Genomic DNA, 22,644 nt, shown 5'->3' with positions numbered 1-22,644 from the left:
GCTCGGCCCTTTCCTTGATCCCAGCGATGAAATTTTGGAGTGAAATTGTTGAAGCCTCCCATTGGTTTGTAAACACTCTTTGCGCTGAGACTGCAAAGGTTGGGAAGCTTCAACAATGGCTATTTCGCTGTGCCAAAGTCTCATCGGCTTGCAAGGGCTCTTTGGCCAGATCCGGTACAGGCTTTCGTTTGCAGAAAACAGGGGCCTAAACTACTTTAGTGCGAGATCACACAAGACCAGAAGTGCAAGATCTCACACTAATGATTTCTCGTGATCTCGCACTGGAGTACTTTAGGCCTGTGTTCCCTACAAATTGAGGACTGGATGAGATCCAGGGGAAAAGACTTTCAAAACAGAGGCCCTCCCTTTGTTTCCAAAACATTTTGCCCTGGATCTGATGCAGTCCTTGGTTGGCAGAGAACAGAGGCCTAAAGTACTGTAGTACGAGACCATGTGAGATCAGTAGGGCCAGATTTCCCACTATTGATGTTGCGTATCTCTCACTTCGTTAGGCCTCTTTGTTCTGCAAATGCACCTAAGCAAGGAAAGTAACTGACGGCTTGCTACATCCTCCTAGCCTAAGTCCCAACAGGGTGGAATGGGGGTACAGGTAGGGTGATTTTTGTTGAAACACCTCTGCTGTAATTTGTAAGTGTGAATGACGACTGTGGTGCTTTAACATTCACAATTTCAGGACTGAGACTTAAGAACTTGGGAGAGGGCTAGGTCGTATCTTGGAACGGTCGCTTAGTGAACTGTCATAACTTTGAGATTATCTGTGCCCTAGGATGCTCTGAGTCACACTTCATGAAGCCATTTTTCTTGAATTGGGTTGGGAAAATGAGCTTACATGGCCTGAGAGTGAAAGTTATGTTCTCACACAATTTGTGGAGGATTCAGAGGACAAATGACAACACATTCTTCTCACATGACCTCCAGAGGACACATAAAAGCACACCCCATTCTTCTCAGCCTCCACAGATAAGTTCAAAGAGAAATGGGAAAAATACAGATAATGGCACAGAAAGCATCTAAGCAAAGATATATTAACTCTTTCCTTCCTTGGAGTACCAGAAGGCCAGATACTTTTATTTTTTCTTTCCAGGCGACGATATCTGATTAATGATTTTTTAATAAAAACTAACTATAATCTGTCTTCTTGAACTCTCTGATTGGGGACTAGAAAACTCTTACCGAGAGAGACTACATTTCTATGGTTTTCAAGCATGACTTCCGAATGCAGCGCTTTTTGGTCAGGATCCAGCTGAGACCATTCCTCCTCAGAGAAATACACAGCCACCTCCTCGAACGACACCAGACTCCCCTGAACACAGAAAAAAAGAACAGAACAGGAGGATTCGCAAGATCTTGTCAACTTCATCAGTAATTTAGACAAGAGGATAGAGAGAAAACTCAGTTTCCTTAAAAAGTTGTGAGAGTTTCATAACTGGCAGCTTTCAAGAAGATACTAAACTGACAAAAGTCAGAAATGGTGAAGGGATTTGGACTAGATCAGTGATGGCGAACCTATGGCACGCGTGCCACAGGTGGCACGCGGAGCCATTTGTCGGGGCACGCGAGGCGCTGCCCTGTCAGCTGGCCAGCGCACATGCGCGCACTGGCCAACTGAGTTCAACCTTTTTAAAAGCCATTTTTCGCCTTCCCCAGGCTCCAGAGGCTTTATAGGAGCCTGGGGAGGGTGAAAAGAGCCTCCCCCCTCACCCCTCCGGAGGCTTCATGAGCTTCCGTGAAGCCTCTGGAGAGCAAAAAACTGCCCCTACGGGCAAATCCTGTTTGCTTGGAGGGTCATTTTGACTACTCCGGAGGGTTCAGGGAAGCCTCCTGACGGTCCCTGAAGCCTTCGGAGCGCTCAAAACGATCCTCCAAGCAAACCGGAAGTCCCGGTTTGCTCGGAGGGTTGTTTTGAGTGCTCTGAAGGCATCAGGGAAGCCTCCTGATGGTCCCTGAAGCCTCCGGAGGGCGTCCGGGGGGGCTGTTTTCGCCTTCCCCAGGCTCCTATAAAGCCTCTGGAGCCTGGGGAGGGCGAAAAAAGCATGTAAAAAGGGGGGGAGCGCATTGTATTATGGGTGCGGCACGCCCGCACACGACCCCTCTGCGCTCCCCCTACTTATGATGTCGATAAATTACAAAAAGATGATAAGTTTATTCCTAATTCTTGAAGGACTTTAAAAGAAGTCCTTCTTGTAAACACAAAGTTGGAAGAACACCTAGCCGAATAATATAACCAGAGGAAGCGATGTTGGCTGACAGCAACTTCAACCTGCTATTCCAGCCCAAAGAAGGGGGAAAATAAAAGGAAGGAGCACTCTGCACACCCACTTCACTTCCTGAAGGTGAGACTACAAACCTAATAACTTTTCCCTTTCTTACTTGGTTTAGATGTTCAACCGCTGTTTGATCGCCGTCAAAAAACCCAGAAAATTTCATTCTTTGTTTCTCTGTAAGGAATAAATAATTTCAAAATAAATTAACAAAATATTTATTTGATTCATTTTAGACATTTTATATGCCGCTTATTTGTACATGGCAACTAAAGACGGCTTACAAAATATAAAACCTGTATTAAAACAATAAAACTAATAAAGGAAGAATTATATAATACATTAAAATAATAAAATCAACTTCACCCCCCTCCTAGGAGATAGCACCTCACAGGAGCCAATTAATGCGCTCTATTCTGCTCTTCGTACTCCAGGCCCACTGGCAGAACCAGGTCTTCAACGCCTTCCGGAAGAGTGCCAGAGTGGGGGCCATTCTAATTTCTGGGGAGATGGTGTTCCAGAGAGAGGGAGCCACCATGGAGAAGGCTCTTCTGGGTCTCACCAGGTGTATCTCCTTAGAGGATGGGGCATGTAACATTCCCTGCCTCCATCGGGCAGATATAACCGGTAAGAGATGATCCGTTAGATAATCTGGTCCCAAGTCATGAAAAGCTTTAAAGGTTACAACCAGCACCTTGAATTGCACCCGGAAGCAAATAGGCAGCCAGTGCAGCTCCTGCAGGAGAGGTCATATATGTGCACACTGGGGTCTGCACAAAACCATGCGGGCTGCTGCGTTTTGCAACAACTGGAGCTTCCGGATGCTCTTCATGGGTAGCCCCATGTAGAGCACATTGCAATAGTCAAGACGGGAAGTGACTAGGGCATGAGTGACTGAGTAGGGATTGTTAATCCAGGAAGGGGCGTAACTGACGCACAACCCGTAGTTGCGCAAAGGCCCTCCTGGCCACGACTGTCAGCTGCCCTTCGAGCAGGAGTCGTGAATCCAGGAGAACCCCCAGATTATGCACAGGGTCTGTTTGAGGTAGTGCCACCCCATCCAAGACCAGAGGTGGCAATTCTCCCTTGGCCAACGAAACCCAAACCCAAGACACTCGATCTTGCCCTTGCTTACTTTCAACCCGTTGCTCCCCATCAGCCTCCAGGGACTGCGAGAGGGAGGACACGGCATCGCTTAACCCACCACAGGCCGACATGCAACTGAGTATTGGCAGCATACAGCTGTATCTCTCCCCTTTTATCAACACTGACTGAGAGCGGCCACAGAAGAAGGAAGTGAGCCAGGATAGCACAAGACCTCCCCCTCCCATTCCCATCCCTGAAACCACCCCAGGAGAATACCATGATCGAGGGTATTGAAAGCCACCGAGAGGTCAGATAGAGCAAGGATGGATGCACTATCCCCATCCCCTCCACGCACAGCCTCTTTAAAGTGCTATGGCACTACCCCCCTCCTGTAGGGAAGAATTAATCAACACCAGTCCACACACCTGTCACCATCCAGGAAGCTTTCACAAGCCAGGAGAGACATGGGTCTAAAACACAGGTTCTTGTATGCATACTCCCTAGCAGTGACGTGCGGTGAGGTTAATGGCTGGGGAGGCTGGTGACGTCATCAGGAAGGTGGGGAATGGGACGACGTGTGCTGGAGGCACACATTTCTGCCTCTGCCCTCCTCAGCTCCCAGGCGCGCACGGATGGAGGTAGGCAGAATGGCGCCGAGCCGATCCGGCGGGCGAGCGACCGAGGATCGGGCTGCCTCGCTCGCCCTTTCGTCTGCCCGGATCGCCTCGGTGTCGCTGTGGCTACCTCTGTCCGTGCGCACCCGGGAGCTGCGGAGGCAGAAATGTTGTTGGCGCTCCCAGACATTTCTGCCTCCGCCCTCCGCAGCTCCCGGGCGCGCCCGGACGGATGTATAATATTATAATATTATATATATATATATACACACACATATATATACAGTATATAATATTATATACTATTATTTCATGAAGAGAGGTGAGGCTCTGTCTCCCTTGCCTCCCCTGACCGCACGTCACTGCTCCCTAGCATCCTGTCTACTTCCTTAGGAGCGACAGGGTCAAATCGTTCCCAGATAACAGAGCAAGAATCTGCCTCAAGGGCTTCCACCAGACCAGCAACCATGCCAGCATCTAACTGGGAAGAAACTGAGCGATTTTGTCTTCCAGGAAATCCGCAAATTCCTCAGCACGCCCCTTCAGGTGGAGCCTCAGAAGGAGGCTCACCAGGGAGCGTCGCTGGGCGATTATCTGCAGGTGCAATTAGTGTGGAGAAGTATAAATAAAAGGAGGTATTTTATAGAAGAGAAGAGAGAGCAAAGGAAAGACAGATGGGTAATCGGAGGATCTTCCATTACCTCCTGAGGCATCCTGACTTTGATCTTCCCAAGGGATTCTCCTGAAAAACAGCTCCTGAAGGGGATTTGATGGGTTCTTCTTTCCCTCAGGATCTCTGATCTCCACAGTGCAGCCCTTCCAATAGGAGAGGAAGGAAGAAAGAAGCAGAATTAATGTACATCACACAACATAAAGTGGATTCCTATATTCAGAACACAATATCCATCCGTGAGGTTGAGTGAGAAAACAATGGAACAACATCCTGGAACACCGGGAAACTACCAGAGGACTGGAAAAGAGCTGATGTGGTTCCCATCTTCAAAAAGGGGGAAAAAATAGATCCAGGAAACTACAGACCTATCAGCCTGACCTCAATACCAGGAAAGATTCTGGAAAAAATAATCAAGCAACGAATTTGCGAACACCTAGAAGCAAACAAAGTAATAGCCAAAAGTCAACATGGATTTGTCAAAAACAGATCATGCCAGACTAATCTTATTGCATTCTTTGATAATGTGAGAAAATTAGTGGACCAGAGGAATGCCGTCGATATAGTTTACTTGGACTTCAGTAAGGCTTTTGATAAGGTAGACCATAACTTACTACTAGATAAAGTAGAAGAATGTGGGTTGGACAGCATCACCACCAGATGGATTCGTAACTGGCTGACCAACCGCACTCAACGTGTAGTCCTCAATCGAACTGCATCTGCATGGAGGGAAGTATGCAGTGGAGTACCCCAAGGCTCTGTTTTAGGCCCAGTACTCTTCAACATCTTCATCAATGATTTGGATGAGGGAATAAATGGGGAACTCATCAAATTTGCAGATGACACCAAGCTGGCAGGAATAGCCAACACTCCAGAAGATAGGCTAAAGATACAGAAGGATCTTGACAAACTTGAACATTGGGCACTATCTAATAAAATGAAATTCAATGGTGAAAAGAGTAAGGTTCTACATTTAGGCAACAAAAACGGAATGCACAGGTACAGTATAGGTGGTACCTTGCTCAATAGTAGTAACTGTGAAAGGGATCTTGGAGTCCTAGTGGACAACCATTTAAATATGAGCCAGCAGTGTGCAGCAGCTGCCAAAAAAGCCAACACAGTTCTAGGCTGCATCAACAGAGGGATAGAATCAAGATCACGTGAAGTGTTAATACCACTTTATAATGCCTTGGTAAGGCCACACTTGGAATAATGCATTCAGTTCTGGTCGCCACGATGTAAAAAAGATGTGGAGACTCTAGAAAGAGTGCAGAGAAGAGCAACAAAGAGGATTAAGGGACTGGAGACTAAAACATATGAAGAACGGTTGCAGGAACTGGGTATGTCTAGTTTAATAGAAAGAAGGAGTAGGGGAGACATGATAGCATTGTTTCAATATCTCAGGGGTTGCCACAAAGAAGAGGGAGTCAAACTATTCTCCAAGGCACCTGAGGGTAGAACAAGAAGCAATGGGTGGAAACTAATCTATGGAGAGAAGCAACTTAGAACTGAGAAATTTCCTGACAGTGAGAACAATTAATCAGTGGAACAGCTTGCCTCCAGAAGTTGTGAATGCCCCAACACTGGAAGTCTTTAAGAAGATGTTGGATAGCCATTTGTCTGAAACGGTATAGGGTTTCCTGCCTAGGCAGGGGGTTGACCTAGAAGACCTCCAAGGTCCCTTCCAACTCTACTATTGTATTATTGTATTATTAACATCCTACAAGAATAGGTAAATTGCCACGTATTATGAACATCAGAGAAGTTTGGGAAGGAGGGGTGAAGTATTCAAACACATTCTCTATTCCCTTCTGAACTCCCTAAAGTCTCTCACCTGCAACTCCTTCTGGTCCTTCTGCTCCTCCGCCTGGCTCAGCAAGAAGCCTTCCACCAGGGCCACCGCCTGGGAGCTGGTCTCTGCTCCACACTCCCGCACCCAGCCCTCCATCTCTGGTGGCAAAAGAGCCAGGAACTGCTCCAGAACCACCAGGTCCAGCATCTGGGCTTTGGTGTGCTTTTCTGGTCTCAGCCATCGCCTACTAAAGTCATGGAGTCGGCTGCAAAATCTTCGAGGTTCCTCGACCTCCTGGCATTGAAGGCTCCTGAACTTCCAGGGCTGAACTTCGGAAGGGCGGATGGTTTCCTCCTCCAGGATCTTCTGCCCAGTCCTTCTCCAGAGCTTCCCCCCCTTCCCAGGCTGAGCAGCTGAAGGGTCTTTTCCGCTTCCCTCCTTGGCCAAAGGTTGTGTCTCCATCCTTTCTCTGTCCTGCAGAGCAACTCCAGGTGGGTCCAAGGACTCTGGTGGGTCTCCAGGTGCCTTTTCCTTCACAGGGGAATTTCTGGGGCTTCAGGACGGATCCCTGCAAGTTATTCCGCTCTTTGTTTTCCTCCCCAAGAGAAACTTTTGCCTTGCAAAGATTTCAGGTTTCTGCATCTGAGATGGAAGGAAAAAGAAAAGCCAAGAATTGGAAAGTGGAATTCAGCCACTGATCAACCTTCACCCAACCTGCCCCCGAGCCCCAAGAGGCTCATGCCAACGCAGGGCCGAGGTCTCCCCGAGCAGGGCCACCCGGCTTCTCTCCCCCTCCGGACACAGGATCGGGCCCTCGGGGAGCCTGGTGCGAATCCTAGCTCCATCTCGCCCGGAGGCTGGGGAACATGGGACCCGTGGTTGAAGCCGGAGGAGGGCCGGGCGCGGGTCTCTCCCTCCTCCGCCTCCCTTTGCCCGGGAAGAGCCCCCAACTCACATGGGCTACGTCTGGATCTCCCCCCGCCGGACTCTCCCGCAGCCTCTCCGCCTCCTGCGGAGCCCCAGGGGTTAAGCAGAGCGAGGGAGGCGTCCTAGAGCGGCAAGCGTTTGTGATGTCACTTCCTCCCGGCCTCCTCTAGAAAGCCAGCCTTGACGTTCGCCCTCCAGTGGACCAATGGGGAAGCGCCGGAAGTTCCCTTCTTTTCCCCCGGTGGATTTGCCTCAAAGTCCCAAGATTGTAGAAAGGGCGGGAAAGAGGAGCGCGTCTGAGGGGAAGAGAGAGGGCATGGATGATGGGCTTGGGAGTCGAAGGAAAGGCCCTTTTCAATGGCTCCCTGCCGGAAAAAGGCCTTGACGTCTGTAGAGGCGGCATTTTCTCCATCTTCTTCTCCTTCCTGTCCAGGAACCCTCTGTGGGGATGGTGAAAATCCTCTCTGGAGGATTTGAATTCGCTTCCCTCAAGAACAGCCGCCCTGAAGGCTGGGCAGAGATTGGAGGAGGCCTCAAAAGGGGCCAAATCCTGTCAGGAACAGCCAGGCAGTCAGAAGAAGAGGAGCAGGAGCCTCTGTTGGTAACCCAGCTTGGTTCTTGTGGTTGTTGGGAACTCCAGCCTGAAGGGGAGGCAGATGGGACACAGGCAGAAATATGTTTAATTAATTTATTTTTTTATTTCTTTAATTCAATACATACAACTGCCTTATCAAATCCGCTCAGCCTCTCAGCAAAGGGGGAGAAGAAAGGGCAGAGACCCCACCGGCCTCTTCTGAGGAAACAAAAGGAAGATCCTGAAAAAGGAATATCAAGCTAAACTATGATGAGGAAAAACATATTTTTACATAGGGATTGAGTAGGAAATTCACCTCAGGAAATGTGACTAGGAAGCTTAGGCCCCTTGGAGAATTTAAGGCAGGGATATATCATTAGACCATAAATGAAAAGAGGAAAAGGAAATGAAAAAGCAAAACAAGGAAAGCGGAAGGCTCCATTGCTATGAAAACATGCAACCAGAATTGGAATTGACAGTGACACACAGAGGTTAACCACACTGAGCAAAACAAAATTTAAACGGATGGCAGGTGATCAAAAATCCATTTTGAAAATGAAGTAACATCTGATTTTCCTTTCTGTATATATTTCTTTTTTTCTCCAGTTTGACACCAAATAATCCATATTTGAAAAAAGGGTTTGTTTGTTTTTTGCACACCGTCTACATTGACATCTGTCATTATTCCATCATATCATAAGAGGGCTTTGACTGAAAAAGGTTCCCTGCTTCTGCTTTCATATTGGTTGAGTCTGATCTTAATTTGACACAGTGGACGCAAGTTGGATTGAGGGGTCCTTGGTGCTTCTGAGGTTGGTTGGTCCACTGATGATGTTCCCTAGTTTCGGTAATGAAACGTCTACAACCAAACAACCAAGCTCAGAGAGCACCAAGGACCCCTCATTTCAACCGTGAGTACACACCTTCTCCTTTATTGTCATGTTGGATTGTTTTTGGCATCTTATCATCCCAGAAAAAGTTTCCATTTGCATTTCTGCCTGTTTCATCGGGAAGGAGTGAAGTATTTTTTTTAAGTCGTTCTTAATTTCATCTTATTTTGGTCCCCATTGTTTTTGCCTAATTTGGGAGGCAGGTGAGAAGTAAGTCAAAACTATCATTTATTGCCATTGTAACTTCAAATGGTTACTTAATAAATTATTATAAATCAGGGACTGCCTGGGTTGGCCAGTAGGCTGCTTACCTATGAAAATTAATTTTGTGGTGATCCTTCCTTTCCTTCCCTTGTGTTGCCCATCTCTGGACTCACACAATCTTATCAATACGTTTTTTAAAGTGGGGTGTCCAGAAATGGACAGTATTCCAAATGGTGTCTCACTAAAGCCCTATGTAGAGAGATAGGATCTCCCTTTTGCTCACAGTAATACACCTGGTGATGCATCCCAGAATTTTGTTTGCCTTCACATGTACCTGGCCCCAATGTTTACTTATTCTGCAGTTACCATTGTTTCAGTGCCATGGCAACTACTGTGACATAGTTGTGTAAAAAAAAAGTGATAGGGAAATTACTTTACTTTATTTTAAATTTCTAGACCGCCCCCTCTCCCGAAAGGGACTCGGGGCGGTGTACAGTCAAATTAAAACACAAGAAATACATAGGAATAGATATATAAATACAAAGATCCTTAAATACTTAGACGAGGAGTCTATAAAAACTGTATCTTAAAGTAAAGCAATTAAAAACAGTATTAAAAATAACCCCTAAAAATATCCCAAAAAGTTAAAGTTAAAATAATGACCTAGAGATTCCCAATTAAAAATTAATTTCTCATAGGTAAGCAGCCTACTGGCCAACCCAGGCAGTCCCTGTTTTATAATAATTTATTAAGTAACCACTTGAAGTTACAATGGCAATAAATGATAGTTTTGACTTACTTATGTTGCCTCCTTGGTAACGTCTGCAGAGGCGGCACTTTCGCTGTAGTCCTCTCCTTCCCGTCCAGGAACTAAAAGTGATACTGCCATTCAATTGGGAGGATGGTGGACTTGGAGTCGATTTATTAGCAGTGCCTGTGACAACTGACATTTTACAACTGGTTTCCTGGGCCGAAGCGCCTTGAGATCCCCTCACCTTTTGGGGGAATGTTTATAATGGCCATGTGGGATGGTTCACTTTAATGTCTAACAATAGACGGTAACCATGGGAATATATGATTATCTGGTTCTCAGAGCAGCTGGTAAAGGGACCACCTTCACACATGAATATTGGCTACAATCTGCATTCTAACTAATGGGAGGAGTCTCTACTGCTTTAATTCAGATGTTGCTTTGTACTGGATGTTTTCACTTCTACTTAATAAAAGGTTCTTTTTGAAATACACTGTTTCAAGAGTCTTCACTTTCTTAAGCAGAAGGAGAGGCACTCCTTATAGAAAGCAACATCTGCAAAATGGTCAACCTGGAGAAGAATCTTTGCTCTACTGTCTGAGCAAAACAGTGAGCAGGGTGAAGCTGAATGATGCAGGGAAATGTCAACCCCCCCCCCCCGCGCAACTGGAGGTCTGCTCCCTGTACCCTGTTGAAGAGGATGAGGTGACCCTGGAGGACCCCAAAAAGCCCTGCTGGTCAGCATCGGGACGAAAGTCAGCCGGGATGGGAGGACCAGAGGAGTCACCCTCACCCGGGGTAACCGAAAACCGGGTGGAAATTGGAGCTAAAAGCTCCTTCTGACCAAGAGGAACTAAACGAAGCATCACGGAGAGAAGATCATCTAAAGAGACATATAACCCAGTTGGTGATGGAAATTTTGGAAAATGTCAACATCCGGAAGGAGCCAGAACAGCAGCAAAGAAGCACTGGAAGGGCAGCAGCCGCAGAAAATGCCAGGGCGGGCTAACTCCCCTCTGGGCACTACTGATAAAGCATATGGCAAAGCAGCAGCAGCAGAGAACCCAGCAAACCCTCCCCCCGGTTGGTGTGTGGATTGGGCGCCATTCCCAACCAACCCCAAACCCCACAACTGGAAAGAAAAACTCTTCCTTTGAGGTGAAGTTTGATGGAGATCCGCAACAACTGGCATTCTTTGTGGCACATGTGCTCACCCACATGCAAGAGTATGGGCGTGATATACAAACCAAGGATCCTGAGTGCAAGTTGTTACCCTAGCCCTGGAAGAAGCCGCTGCCAGATAGATGGTGACTCTACATAATGCTGATGCGCCAGAACTGCAGTTTCACGATGGCTGTGCAATGACGTTTTGAATACCTCCACATAGACCACAAAGTACACAACCGCGACCGCACTAAACCTGTGAAGCAGGGGTGGCAGCCAGTGGCAGAGTATACGGAAGAATTTTGAGACCTCGCGTGTCATGTATATTGGCCAGAGAATATCCTGGCAAGCAGTTTCAAGGTTGGACTGAGTGATGACATCTACACTGCCTGCATGATCCGAGGTGCACCGAACCACCTACATGAGTGGTATCTCACCGCCGAAGAGGCTGTGATCGATATTGCCAGAAACCAGTACTGAGCGGGACGAGTGTGGAAGAAATCCCCTCCCCAATGGAAGCAAGAACCTTTCAATCCGCAAACTGCATCTTCTCCAAAACCGTCAGCCTGTTTCAAGTGTGGAAAGGAGGGGCACTGAGCTGCAGAATGCCATTCTCAAACAGATTTATTTCTGGATGATATTTGGAACGCTGACACTATGTCTGCCTCTAACTAGGATTGAACTCATAGTTTCTACCCTGTGTGGATCCTCTTATGGGAAATAAAATTACTTCTTTGCGCAAAGGTCTTTCCACACTTGATACATTTATACGGCTTCTTCCCCATGTGGATCCTTTGGTGTCTCCTTAGGGCAGTGATGGCGAACCTATGGCACGTGTACCACAGGTGGCACGCGGAGCCATTTGTCAGGGCATGCGAGGCTCTGTCCTGTCAGCTGGCAAGCACGCATGCGCACGCTGGCCAGCTGAGTTCACCCTTTTTTAAAGCCATTTTTCACCCTCCCCAGGCTCCAGAGGCTTTATAGGAGCCTGGGGAGGGCGAAAACAGCCTCCCCCGGAAGTGACTTCCAGTTTGCTCGGAGGATCATTTTGAGCGCTCCAAAGGCTCTAGGGACTGTCCGGAGGCTTCCCTGATGCCTCAGGAGGGCATCCGGGGGGGGCGGGGGGGCGGGGGAGGCTGTTTTCGCCCTCCCCAGGCTCCTATAAAGCCTCTGGAGCCTGGGGAGGGTGAAAAAAGCATGTAAAAATGGGGGGGGGGGTTTCGCACCTGTAAGGCGCGCATGCGCACTGGGGGTTGTGCATTGCATTATGGGTGCGGCACGCCCGCACACGACCCCCCTGTACTGCCCCCACTTATGGCACGCGAGCCAAAAAAGGTTCACCATCACTGCCTTAGGGCATCGTTATGAGCAAAGGTCTTTCCACACTCCATACATTTATACGGCTTCTTCCTCATGTGGATCCTTTGGTGTCTTCTTAGAGCACTGTTATGAGCAAAGGTGTTTCCACATTCCATGCATTTTTACGGCTTCTCCCCTGTGTGGATCCTCTTATGGGAAATAAGATGACTTCTTTGAGCAAAGTTCTTTCCACATTCCATGCATTTATACGGCTTCTCGCCTGTGTGGATCATCTTATGACGAATAAGATGATGTCTATGAGCAAAGGTCCTTCCACATTCCATGCATTTATACGGCTTCTCCCCTGTGTGGATCCTCTTATGGGAAATAAGATTACCACTTTGAGCAAAGGTCTTTCCACACTCCATACATTTATATGGCTTCTCGCCTGTGTGGATCATCCTATGGGAAATAAGATGATGTCTATGATCAAAGGTCTTTCCACACTCCATACATTTATACAGCTTCTTCCTCGTGTGGATACTTTGGTGTCTTCTTAGGTCACTGTTTTGAGCAAAGGTCTTTTCACACTCCATACATTTATACGGCTTCTCCCCTGTGTGGATCTTCTTATGACGAATAAGATGACCTCTTACAGCAAAGGTCTTTCCACACTCCATGCATTTATACAGCTTCTCCCCTGTGTGGATCCTTTTGTGTCTTCTTAGGTCACTGTTATGAGCAAAGGTCTTTCCACACTCCATACATTTATACGGCTTCTCCCCTGTGTGGATCTTCTTATGACGAATAAGATGACCTCTTACAGCAAAGGTCTTTCCACACTCCATGCATTTATACAGCTTCTCCCCTGTGTGGATCCTTTTGTGTCTTCTTAGGTCACTGATATGAGCAAAGGTCTTTCCACACTCCATACATTTCTCCCTTGTGTGGATCAACATATGGGAATTAAGAGTACCACTTTGAGCAAAGGTCTTTCCACACTCCATGCATTTATATGGCTTCTCCCCTGTGTGGATCCTTTGGTGACTTCTTAGGCCACTGTTATAAGCAAAGATCTTTCCACATTCCATGCATTTATACGGCTTCTCCCCTGTGTGGATCCTCTTATGGGACATAAGATGATGTTTTTGAGCAAAGGTCTTTCCACACTCCATGCATTTATATGGCTTCTCCCCTGTGTGGATCGTCTTATGGCGAATTAGATTACTTCTTTGAACAAAGGTCTTTCCACACTCCATGCATTTATACAGTTTCTCTCCTGACTGGATCCTTTTATGGGAAATATGATTACTATGTCTTCTGAACCTATTACCACACTCTCTACATTTGTATACCTTCTCCCCAGTGGGAATGCTTTCATGGGAAGTAAGTTGCCCATTTGTTCTAAGACATGTTCCACATTCCAAACATTTGTAAGGATTCTCTTTTTTGTCAATCACTTTTTGAGATATAAGAAACATCTTTTTAAGAGAAGAAATGAATGCCCCATTGCAATTTTGTCCGTTGTGTCTTCTTATAGCATCTTCTCTTTTGTTTTGGCTTAAAGAGTGATCTTTTACTTGTAATTTAGCTTTGATAGGCTTCACACTTTTCCCAATATATTTTTTCCTTATTTTCTCCTGTTCAGCAAGAAAGTCTTGAATCAGAGCATCGGTGGAAGATGAGCTTTCCTGATTCCAATAATTTGACTTCTTTCTGTCATGGGTTTCTAATTCCATTCGAATTCCAAACCTCTCCTTTCTATCTTTAGCATTGATCACTTGTAAAAGTTCACAGGAATCTTGATTCTCCTGCCCATTATTTCCTTCAAAGAAAAAGGGAAATGAAAATGATAAGAAGGTTAGAGAAAAAGATCAAACTGTACAAAGTCAAGTGAATTTCCTTCTCAATTTTTCCAAAAATCTATTACGTTTGTATGCTTTTGGTGGTGTGATATCCTGTTTCCTGGAAAATAAGACCTTCCCAGATAATAAGACCAATTGGGCTTTTGGGCGTACATGCTAAAATAAGCCCTTCCCTGAAAATAAGCCTTCCCTAAAAATATCACAACACAGCAGCAGGCATGAGGTGACCACGCTCGTCACCTCCTGCACCTCAAAAATAATAAAACCACTCCGAATGGGTTAATTTTAACAGAGATATGTGAGAACTGAAACAATTTTGAAACAAGTTCCTTCTCCCCGGTGTGCCTTGGAGCAGCTGCTCCACAGTTTCCGTCTGGCAGGCAGAACTCCTGCTCGGCCCTTTCCTTGATCCCAGCGATGAAATTTTGGAGTGAAATTGTTGAAGCCTCGCATTGGTTTGTAAACACTCTTTGCGCTGAGACTGCAAAGGTTGGGAAGCTTCAACAATGGCTATTTCGCTGTGCCAAAGTCTCATCGTCTTGCAAGGGCTCTTTGGCCAGATCCGGTCTTGGTTGGCAGAGAACAGAGGCCTAAACTGCTGTAGTACGAGACCATGCCAGATCTACCACTATTGATCTTGCGTATCTCTCACTTCGTTAGGCCTCTTTGTTCTGCAAATGCACCTAAGCAGGCAAAGTAACGGATAGTTCGCGACATCTTCCTAACCTAAGTCCCAGCAGGGTGGAGCGGGAGTACAGCTAGGGTGATTCTTATTGCAACAATACTGCTGTCATTTATAAGTGTGAAGGACGGTCATGGTCCTGTAACATTTATAATTTCAGGGCTAAGTCTTAAATACTTGGGAGACGGCTCGGTCATAATTTGGAATGGTCAATTAGTGAAGTGTCGTAACTTTGGGATTATCTGTGACTAGGATGCTCTGAAGTCAAACTTCATGAAACCATTGTTCTTGAATTGGATTGGGAGAATGCTCTTCCATGCCCTGAGCATGAAAGTTATGTTCTCACACAATTTGTGGAGGTTTCAGAGGACAAATGACAATACATTCGTCTCACATGACTGCCAGAGGACACATAAAATAACTTCCCATTCTTCTCAGCCTCCACAGATAATGTCAAAGAGAAATGGAAAAATACAAGTAAGAAATGGCACAGAAAGCATCTAAGAAAAGAAACATTGACTCTTTCCTTCCTTGGAGTACCAGAAGGCCAGATACATTCTGTTTCCTTTCCAGGAGTCAATATCTGATTAATTATTTTTTAATAAAAAGTAACTATAATCTGCCTTCTTGAACTCTGATTGTGGACTAGAAAACTCTTACCAAGAAAGACTACATTTCTATGGTTTTCAAGCATGACTTCCGAATGCAGCGCTTTTTGGTCAGGATCGAGCTGAGACCATTCCTCCTCAGAGAAATACACAGCCACCTCCTCGAACGACACAAGATTCTCCTGAAATCGGAAAAAAAAATAGAACAGGAGGATTTGCAAGATCTTGTCAACTTCATCAGTAATTTAAACAAGAGGATAGAGAGGAAACTCAGTTTCCTTCAAAAGTTGTGGGAGTTTCATCACTGGCAGCTTTCAAGAAGATACTAAACTGCCAACTAACTGGTGAAGGAGGGTTGGACTAGATAATCTACAAGATCCCTTCCAACACTGTTAATCTGTACCTTATGATGTCGACAAATAACAAAAAGATGATACATTCATTCCTAATTCCTGAAGGACTTTAAAAGAAGTGCTTCTTGTAAACACAAAGTTGGAAGAGCGCCTAGCAGAATAATATAACCAGAGGAAGCGATATTGGCTGACAGCTACTTCAACCTGCTATTCCGCTGTCCATTTTGTGGAAGGACAGAAAAATAATCGAGTCCAAACAAGGGGGAAAATAAAAGGAAAGAGCACTCTGCACACCCACTTCACTTCCTGAAGGTGAGACTACAAACCTAATAACTTTTCCCTTTCTTACTTGGTTTAGAGGTTCAACCGCTGCTTGATCGCCGTCAAAAAAACCAGAAAATTTCATTCTTTGTTTCTCTGTAAGGAATAAATAATTTCAAAATAAATTAACAAAGTATTTATTTGATGCATTTTAGACATTTTATATGCCGCTTATTTGTACATGGCAACTAAAGACGGCTTACAAAATATAAAACCTGTATTAAAACAATAAAACTAATAAAGGAAGAATTATATAATACATTAAAATAATAAAATCAACTTCACCCCCCTCCTAGGAGACAGCACCTCACAGGAGCCAATTAATGCGCTCTATTCTGCTCTTCGTACTCCAGGCCCACTGGCAGAACCAGGTCTTCAACGCCTTCCGGAAGAGTGCCAGAGTGGGGGCCATTCTAATTTCTGGGGAGATGGTGTTCCAGAGAGAGGGAGCCACCATGGAGAAGGCTCTTCTGGGTCTCACCAGGTGTATCTCCTTAGAGGATGGGGCATGTAATATTCCCGGCCTCCATCGGGCAGATATAACCGGTAAGAGATGATCCGTTAGATAATCTGGTCCCAAGTCATAAAAACTTTAAAGGTTACAACCAGCACCTTGAATTGCACCCGGAAGCAAATAGGCAGCCAGTGCAGCTCCTGCAGGAGAGGTCATATATGTGCATATGTCTGCACAAAACCATGTGGGCTGCTGTGTTTTGCAACAACTGGAGCTTCCGGATGCTCTTCATGGGTAGCCCCATGTAGAGCACATTGCAATAGTCAAGACGGGAAGTGACTAGGGCATGAGTGACTGAGTAGGGATTGTTAATCCAGGAAGGGGCGTAACTGACGCACAACCCGTAGTTGCGCAAAGGCCCTCCTGGCCACGACTGTCAGCTGCCCTTCGAGCAGGAGTCGTGAGTCCAGGAGAACCCCCAGATTATGCACAGGGTCTGTTTGAGGTAGTGCCACCCCATCCAAGACCAGAGGTGGCAATTCTCCCTTGGCCAACGAACCCCAAACTAAGAGACACTCAGTCTTGCCATTGCTTACTTTCAACCCGTTGCTCCCCATCCAGCCCCTCATAGCCTACAGGGACTGCGAGAGGGAGGACACGGCATTGCTTAATCCACCATGGGCCGAGACATACAACTGAGTATTGTCAGCATACAGCTGGATCTCTCCCTCTTATCAACACTGACTGAGAGCAGCCACAGAAGAAGGAAGTGAGCCAGGGTAGCACAAGACCTCCTTTCCCATCCCCCGAAACCACCCCAGGAGAATACCATGGTCGATGGTATCGAAAGCCACCGAGAGGTCAGATAGATCAAGGATGGATACACTACCCCCATCCTCCCACAATTTAAGGAGCACATCCTCTTTAAAGTTCTGGGGCACTACCCCTCTCCTGTAGGGAAGAATTAATCACCACCAGTCTACCCACCTGTCACATCCCAGTAAGCTTTCACAAGCCAGGAGGGACGTGGGTCTAAAATACAGGTGCTTGCACACATACTCTCTAGCATTCTGTCCATTTCCTCAGGAGCGACAGGGTCAAATCGTTCCCAGATAACAGAGCAAGAACCTGCCTCAAGGGCTTCTACCAGACCAGCAACAATACTGGCATCTAACTGGGAACGAAGTCAAGCAATTTTATCTTCCAGAAAATCCGCAAATTCCTCAGCACACCCTTCAGGTGGACCTCAATCTCCTCCTTCCTCAGGAGGAGGCTCACCTAAGGAAGGTCGCTGGGCGATTATCTGCAGGTGCAATTAATGTGGAGAAGTATAAATAGAAGGAGGTATTATAGAGGAGAGAAGAGAGAGTGAAAGTAAGACAGATGGGATCTTCCATTACCTCCTGAGGTGTCCTGACTTTGATCTTCCCAAGGGAACCTCCTGAAAAATAGCTTACGAGGGGTATTTGATGGATTCTTCTTTCCCTCAGGATCTCTGATTTCCACAGTGCAGCCCTTCCAATAGGAGAGGAAGGAAGAAAGAAGCAGAATTAATGTACATCACACAACATAAAGTAGATTCCTATATTTGGCACACAACCTCAAAGCCCCCAGTATCCATCAGTGTGGTTGAGTGAGAAAACAATGGAACAATGTCCTACAGGAATTGGTGGGACATCATCATGTATTATGAATGTCAGAGAAGTTTGGGAAAGAGGGGTGAAGTATTCAAACATATTTTTATTCCTTTTTCACCTCCCTAAAGTCTCTCACCTGTAAGTCGACCTGCTCCTTCTGCTCCTCTGCCTGGCTCAGGAGGAAGCCTTCAGCCAGGGCCACCGCCTGGGAGCTGCTCTCTGCTCCACACTCCCGCACCCAGCTCTCCATCTCTGGGGGCAGGATAGCCAGGAGCTGCTCCAGAACCACCAGGTCCAGCATCTGGGCTTTGGTGTGCTTTTCTGGTCTCAGCCATCGTCTGCAAACGTCATGGAGTCGGCTGCAAAGTCCTCGGGGACCTTCAGCCTCCCGGTATTGGATGAAATTCCGCGGCTGAACTTCGGAAGGGCGGATGGTTTCCTCCTCCAGGATCTTCTGCCCAGTCCTTGTCCAGAGCTTCCCCCCCTTCCCAGGCTGAGCAGCTGAAGGGCCTTTTCCGCTTCCCTCCTTGGCCAAAGGTTGTGTCTCCATCCTTTCTCTCTCCTGCAGAGCAACTCCAGGTGGGTCCAAGGACTCTGGTGGGTCTCCAGGTGCCTTTTCCTTCACGGGGCCATTTCTGGGGCTCCAGGACGGATCCCTGCAAGTTATTCCGCTCTTTGTTTTCCTCCCCAAGAGAAACTTTTGCCTTGCAAAGATTTCAGGTTTCTGCATCTGAGATGGAAGGAAAAAGAAAAGCCAAGAATTGGAAAGTGGAATTCAGCCACTGAAGAACCTTCACCCAACCAACCCCAAGCGGCTCATCCCAGCGCAGGGCCGGGAAGGAGGCAGCTGGAGAGGCGGCCCCGCTTCTCTCCCCCTCCGGAGAAAGGATGGGGCCCTCGGGGAGCCCGGTGCGAATCCTGCCTCCTCCTCGCCCGGCTTCTCTCCTCTCCTGCTGGGCCCCTGCAAGGCCGACCCTCCGCTGCCCCCACTCCGGCTCTTCCCCGGATCCCCTCCGCCTTCCCCGCTTCCCCCTGCAGAGAGAGGGCGGCTGGGGAGCATGGGACCCGGGGTTGAAGCCGGAGGAGGACCGGGCGCGGGTCTCTCCGTCCTCCGCCTCCCTTTGCCCGGGAAGAGCCCCCAACTCACCCGGGCCACGTCTGGATCTCCCCCCGGCAGACTCTCCCGCAGCCTCTCCGCCTCCTGCGGAGCCCCAGGGGTTAAGGAGAGCGAGGGCGGCTTCCTAGAGGGGCGAAGTTCTAAGATGTCATTTCCTTCCGAGCCGCTTCTGGAAAGTCAGCTGTGACGTTCGCCCTCCAGGGGACCAATGGGGAAGCGCCTGATGTTCCCTTCTACTTGCAGAGGGCGCCCCCTGGTGAATTTCGCATTCCAAGATTCTAGAAAGGGCGGGAAAGGAGAGCGCGTCTGAGGGGAAGGGAGAGGGCAGTGATGATGGGCATGGGAATAGGAGGAAATGTCCCTCTTAATGCCTCCTTGTCAGACAAAGGCTTCAACGTCTGCAGAGACGGCACTTTCTCCGTCTTCCTCTCCTTCCTGTCCAGGAACTGTTTGTGGAGAATGGAAGAAATATTTATCTCTGGAAGATTTCAACTCGCCTCCCTCAAGAGCAGCCGCCCTGAAGGCCGAGCAGAGATTGAGGGAGGCCTCAGAAGGGTCCAAATCCTGTCAGAAACCGCCGGGGCAGTCGTAAGAGAAGGACCAGGAGGCTCTCTGGGAAACACTATTTGTGTCTTGCGATTGTTGAGAATGTCAGTCCTCAATGGAGGAAGATGGACACAGGGAAGGACGCCGCAATCTGGGAAAATGGAGATTTCTGTCAATTTTAATTTTAATTCAATACATACAGCTGCCTTCTCAAATTGTGAAGCTCAGCTCACAGGGGTGCAGAAAGGACAGATAACCCCTCCAACCTCTTCTGATGAGCACCCCGGGTGACCCGTCTCTTGACGAATGATACTGAAGAGAAAAAAAACAGTCAGGGTGGTCAGAAGACAAGGACCAGGAACCTCTCTTCGATACACAACTTGTGTGCCTTGTGATTGTTGTAAATTGAAGCCTGAAGTGGAAGAAGATAACCATTTGTCTGAAGTGGTGTAGGGTTTCCTGCCTAAGCAGTAAGTTGGACTGGAAGACCTTCCAACTCTGCTATTTTATTCCTATTCTAATATGGGACACAGACAAGGAAGCCACAATCAGAAAAATGGAGACTTCTATCGGTTTTTATTTCTTTAATTCAATATATGCAGCTGCCCTTCTCACATTCATGGCTCTGGGTGCCTAAGAATAATTGGAAACGCCAAGCAGCTGCTTGTGACCTGAATGCTGAAGAAAAAGAAATCTCAAAGGTAAACCAATCCCAAAATGGAGAAAAAGCTCAAACTAGTGAATATTCCAGAAATTGTACCTCAGAATGAGGGTGCTTGGTGGAGAAATCCAAGAGGGGGAAATCGTGTCTCATCTTGACTTGAGAAAGGATGGAACTGCAAAATGGTGATAGGAAAAGAGTGAAAAATGATTTTGGTTTTAATTATTCCTTTCACCAAACATAATCGAGAAATTACATTGACATATATCCAAAAACATTATTATGCTGCCCAAATTAAATTCTTGGCGAACTGAAGAGCCATGTTTTAGGTCTTGAGATGCTGTAAACTCAGAAAGTATATTTAAAGTTAGGAAGGATTTGGCATTCTCTCCTCCCCCGAGATTGCAAGCAAATGATCTGCAATGCAGCTTAACTCCTCCCTAGGTGCCCCTCCCTATAGGTTGGACTTCCAACACCCAGAATTCTGAGATACTGGCTCGGAATTCTTGGAGTTGAAGTCCATCCCATCAGGAGGGGGCCCCGGGGTGGGAAGAAAGAGGGCTTTCAGTGGTGCCTGAATCTAGAGAGTCTTGAAGGAAGAGAGACAAATTGGGCTCCCCATTTCCTTCTTTTGTCCCCATGCGGGGAAAGTTTGGTGAGTGGGGAAAGTGTCTGGGGTTCTGCCTCTTCGCCCTCTCAGAGCTGCAATTAAGGTCAGCTTGCCTTGCACGTCCCACCCACCCCCAGTGCAGAGTTGGAACTGCAGAGCTTTCTTCCTCCCACCAGGTGCTCCTCCTCCTCCTGCCCAGCTGTGGGGTGCAGTCCAGAGATGGGTTTCTACTGGTTCGCACTGCTTCGGGCTGTAATTGGGCATGAGTCACTGAACCGGTAATGACCCAGGCTGGCCACGCCCCTGAACTGGTAGCCTGCTTGAATGCTTGCCCTGCCTCACCTTCGCCACATGCATCCACAGAACTGCCTCATCCTGCCTACACACAGTTAAGCATTCGTGTTAGCCTACCCCACCAGCCAGTGTCTCTCAAAGCCGCTGCCATTGCAGTCACAGTGGGGGTGGGGGCAGCCTGGCAAGCTTCGCATAATGGAGAGAGTGGCGGTGGGGGGATAGGGCAGTAGTAGTGGGAGGAGAGGGCAGTGGTGGAGGGGAGGGCAAGGTTAGTGCGCCCTGCAGTTTCTCTCTCTGTCAGCTCAGGGTAGTGGACTCAGCTGCAGCCTGGACGAGCCGAGGAACGAGGAGCCTGGTGCCCGAAAACAGTGTGGAGGCACCGGCAAAGACTGGGAGGGGGGGTGCAACATGCGGGATTGCCCCACTCAGTGCTGCAACCCCTCCATGCCGGTATGAGCTGCGGGCCTGGCTTGGGGAGGTGGGGAGCGGCTTGCCTGGGCAGCTGCTGCGATGGCTGCAGGAGAAGCGCCCCTTCTCGCCTCTGACGGGCATTCCCCGTGGTTGCAGCCACAGCACCCCACTCCTGCTGGTACGCTGAGGAGGGCCACTGGGACAGCTGGGTCCTGTCCGGGAGATGAGTGTGCAGGAGAAGGCTTCCCGCTGGCCCTATGGGGCAGATTCACTGAGGACGGGCCTAGCCCCCCGGTCCCCGTGGAAGAGGGCGACCTTGTTTCCATGCCCCACTGCCCACGGCTTCTCTGCCAGGAACGGCAACAGAAGGAAAGCCAAGATGACCACCGCCACCCCGCAGCATCTGCACTTGGATCTGGAGCCGGAGTGTCCCCCCTGAAAAAATCAAAAAGTCCCCAAAATGTTCACACACATCCCCAGTTCGGTGGGCGTGGCTTGGTGGTGGGGGTCATGTGACTCTGTGAATGGTGTCAAGTTGGCCATGCCCACTCAATCACATACCCCCACCTAGCCACACCCACCGAACCGGTAGCAAAAAATTTTGAAACCCATCACTGGTGCAGCTCCTTCTGCACTCCTGGCCCCCTCCCTGCAAGCCAGAGGGTGGAGCAGCCGGGAAAGAGAGAGAGCTACGCACTGTGGGGTCTTCAGCGGGAAGGTGCACACCTCGTGGGGGATCCTGGGGCGAGTAGTCCATGGAGCTGGGGAAACCTGGAAACTTGTAAACAGGGAAACAAGAAACTCTCGCCTCTCTTGCAGTGTTTCATTTTCT

At 48.0% G+C, this 22,644-nt stretch overlaps 3 protein-coding genes across 3 annotated transcripts in view; all 3 read right to left on the bottom strand.

Moving 5' to 3' along the window:
• The window catches only part of LOC309384782 (uncharacterized protein), a 139,326-nt gene extending 130,308 nt beyond the window's left edge, over nt 1-9,018 (bottom strand). The window contains exons 1-5 of the mRNA XM_081938560.1: nt 7,400-9,018; nt 6,487-7,086; nt 4,684-4,798; nt 2,392-2,459; nt 1,195-1,324 (exon numbers count right to left, since the gene is read on the bottom strand). Coding sequence (XP_081794686.1) covers nt 1,195-1,324; nt 2,392-2,459; nt 4,684-4,798; nt 6,487-6,906 — 733 coding nt within the window. The 5' untranslated portion in view covers nt 6,907-7,086; nt 7,400-9,018. The remainder of the gene's footprint in view (nt 1-1,194; nt 1,325-2,391; nt 2,460-4,683; nt 4,799-6,486; nt 7,087-7,399) is intronic.
• The window catches only part of LOC309384778 (zinc finger MYM-type protein 1-like), a 194,791-nt gene that overhangs the window by 107,295 nt on the left and 64,852 nt on the right, over nt 1-22,644 (bottom strand). The gene's annotated exons all lie outside the window — the stretch shown is intronic.
• Nucleotides 12,171-19,785, bottom strand: LOC309384785 (uncharacterized protein). Its single transcript, XM_081938565.1, has 6 exons — nt 19,321-19,785; nt 18,310-18,903; nt 17,937-18,051; nt 16,111-16,178; nt 15,461-15,590; nt 12,171-14,078 (listed from the first exon to the last, which is right to left on the bottom strand). The coding sequence occupies exons 2-6, from the start codon at nt 18,901-18,903 to the stop codon at nt 12,436-12,438; spliced, it is 2,550 nt and encodes an 849-aa protein (XP_081794691.1). The 5' UTR covers nt 19,321-19,785; the 3' UTR covers nt 12,171-12,435.

The sequence above is a fragment of the Natrix helvetica genome, assembly GCF_964273705.1.
Source record: "Natrix helvetica genome assembly, chromosome: 1".
Classification (NCBI taxonomy): Eukaryota; Metazoa; Chordata; class Lepidosauria; order Squamata; family Natricidae; genus Natrix; species Natrix helvetica.
This window is presented reverse-complemented; position numbering and strand designations above follow the sequence as displayed.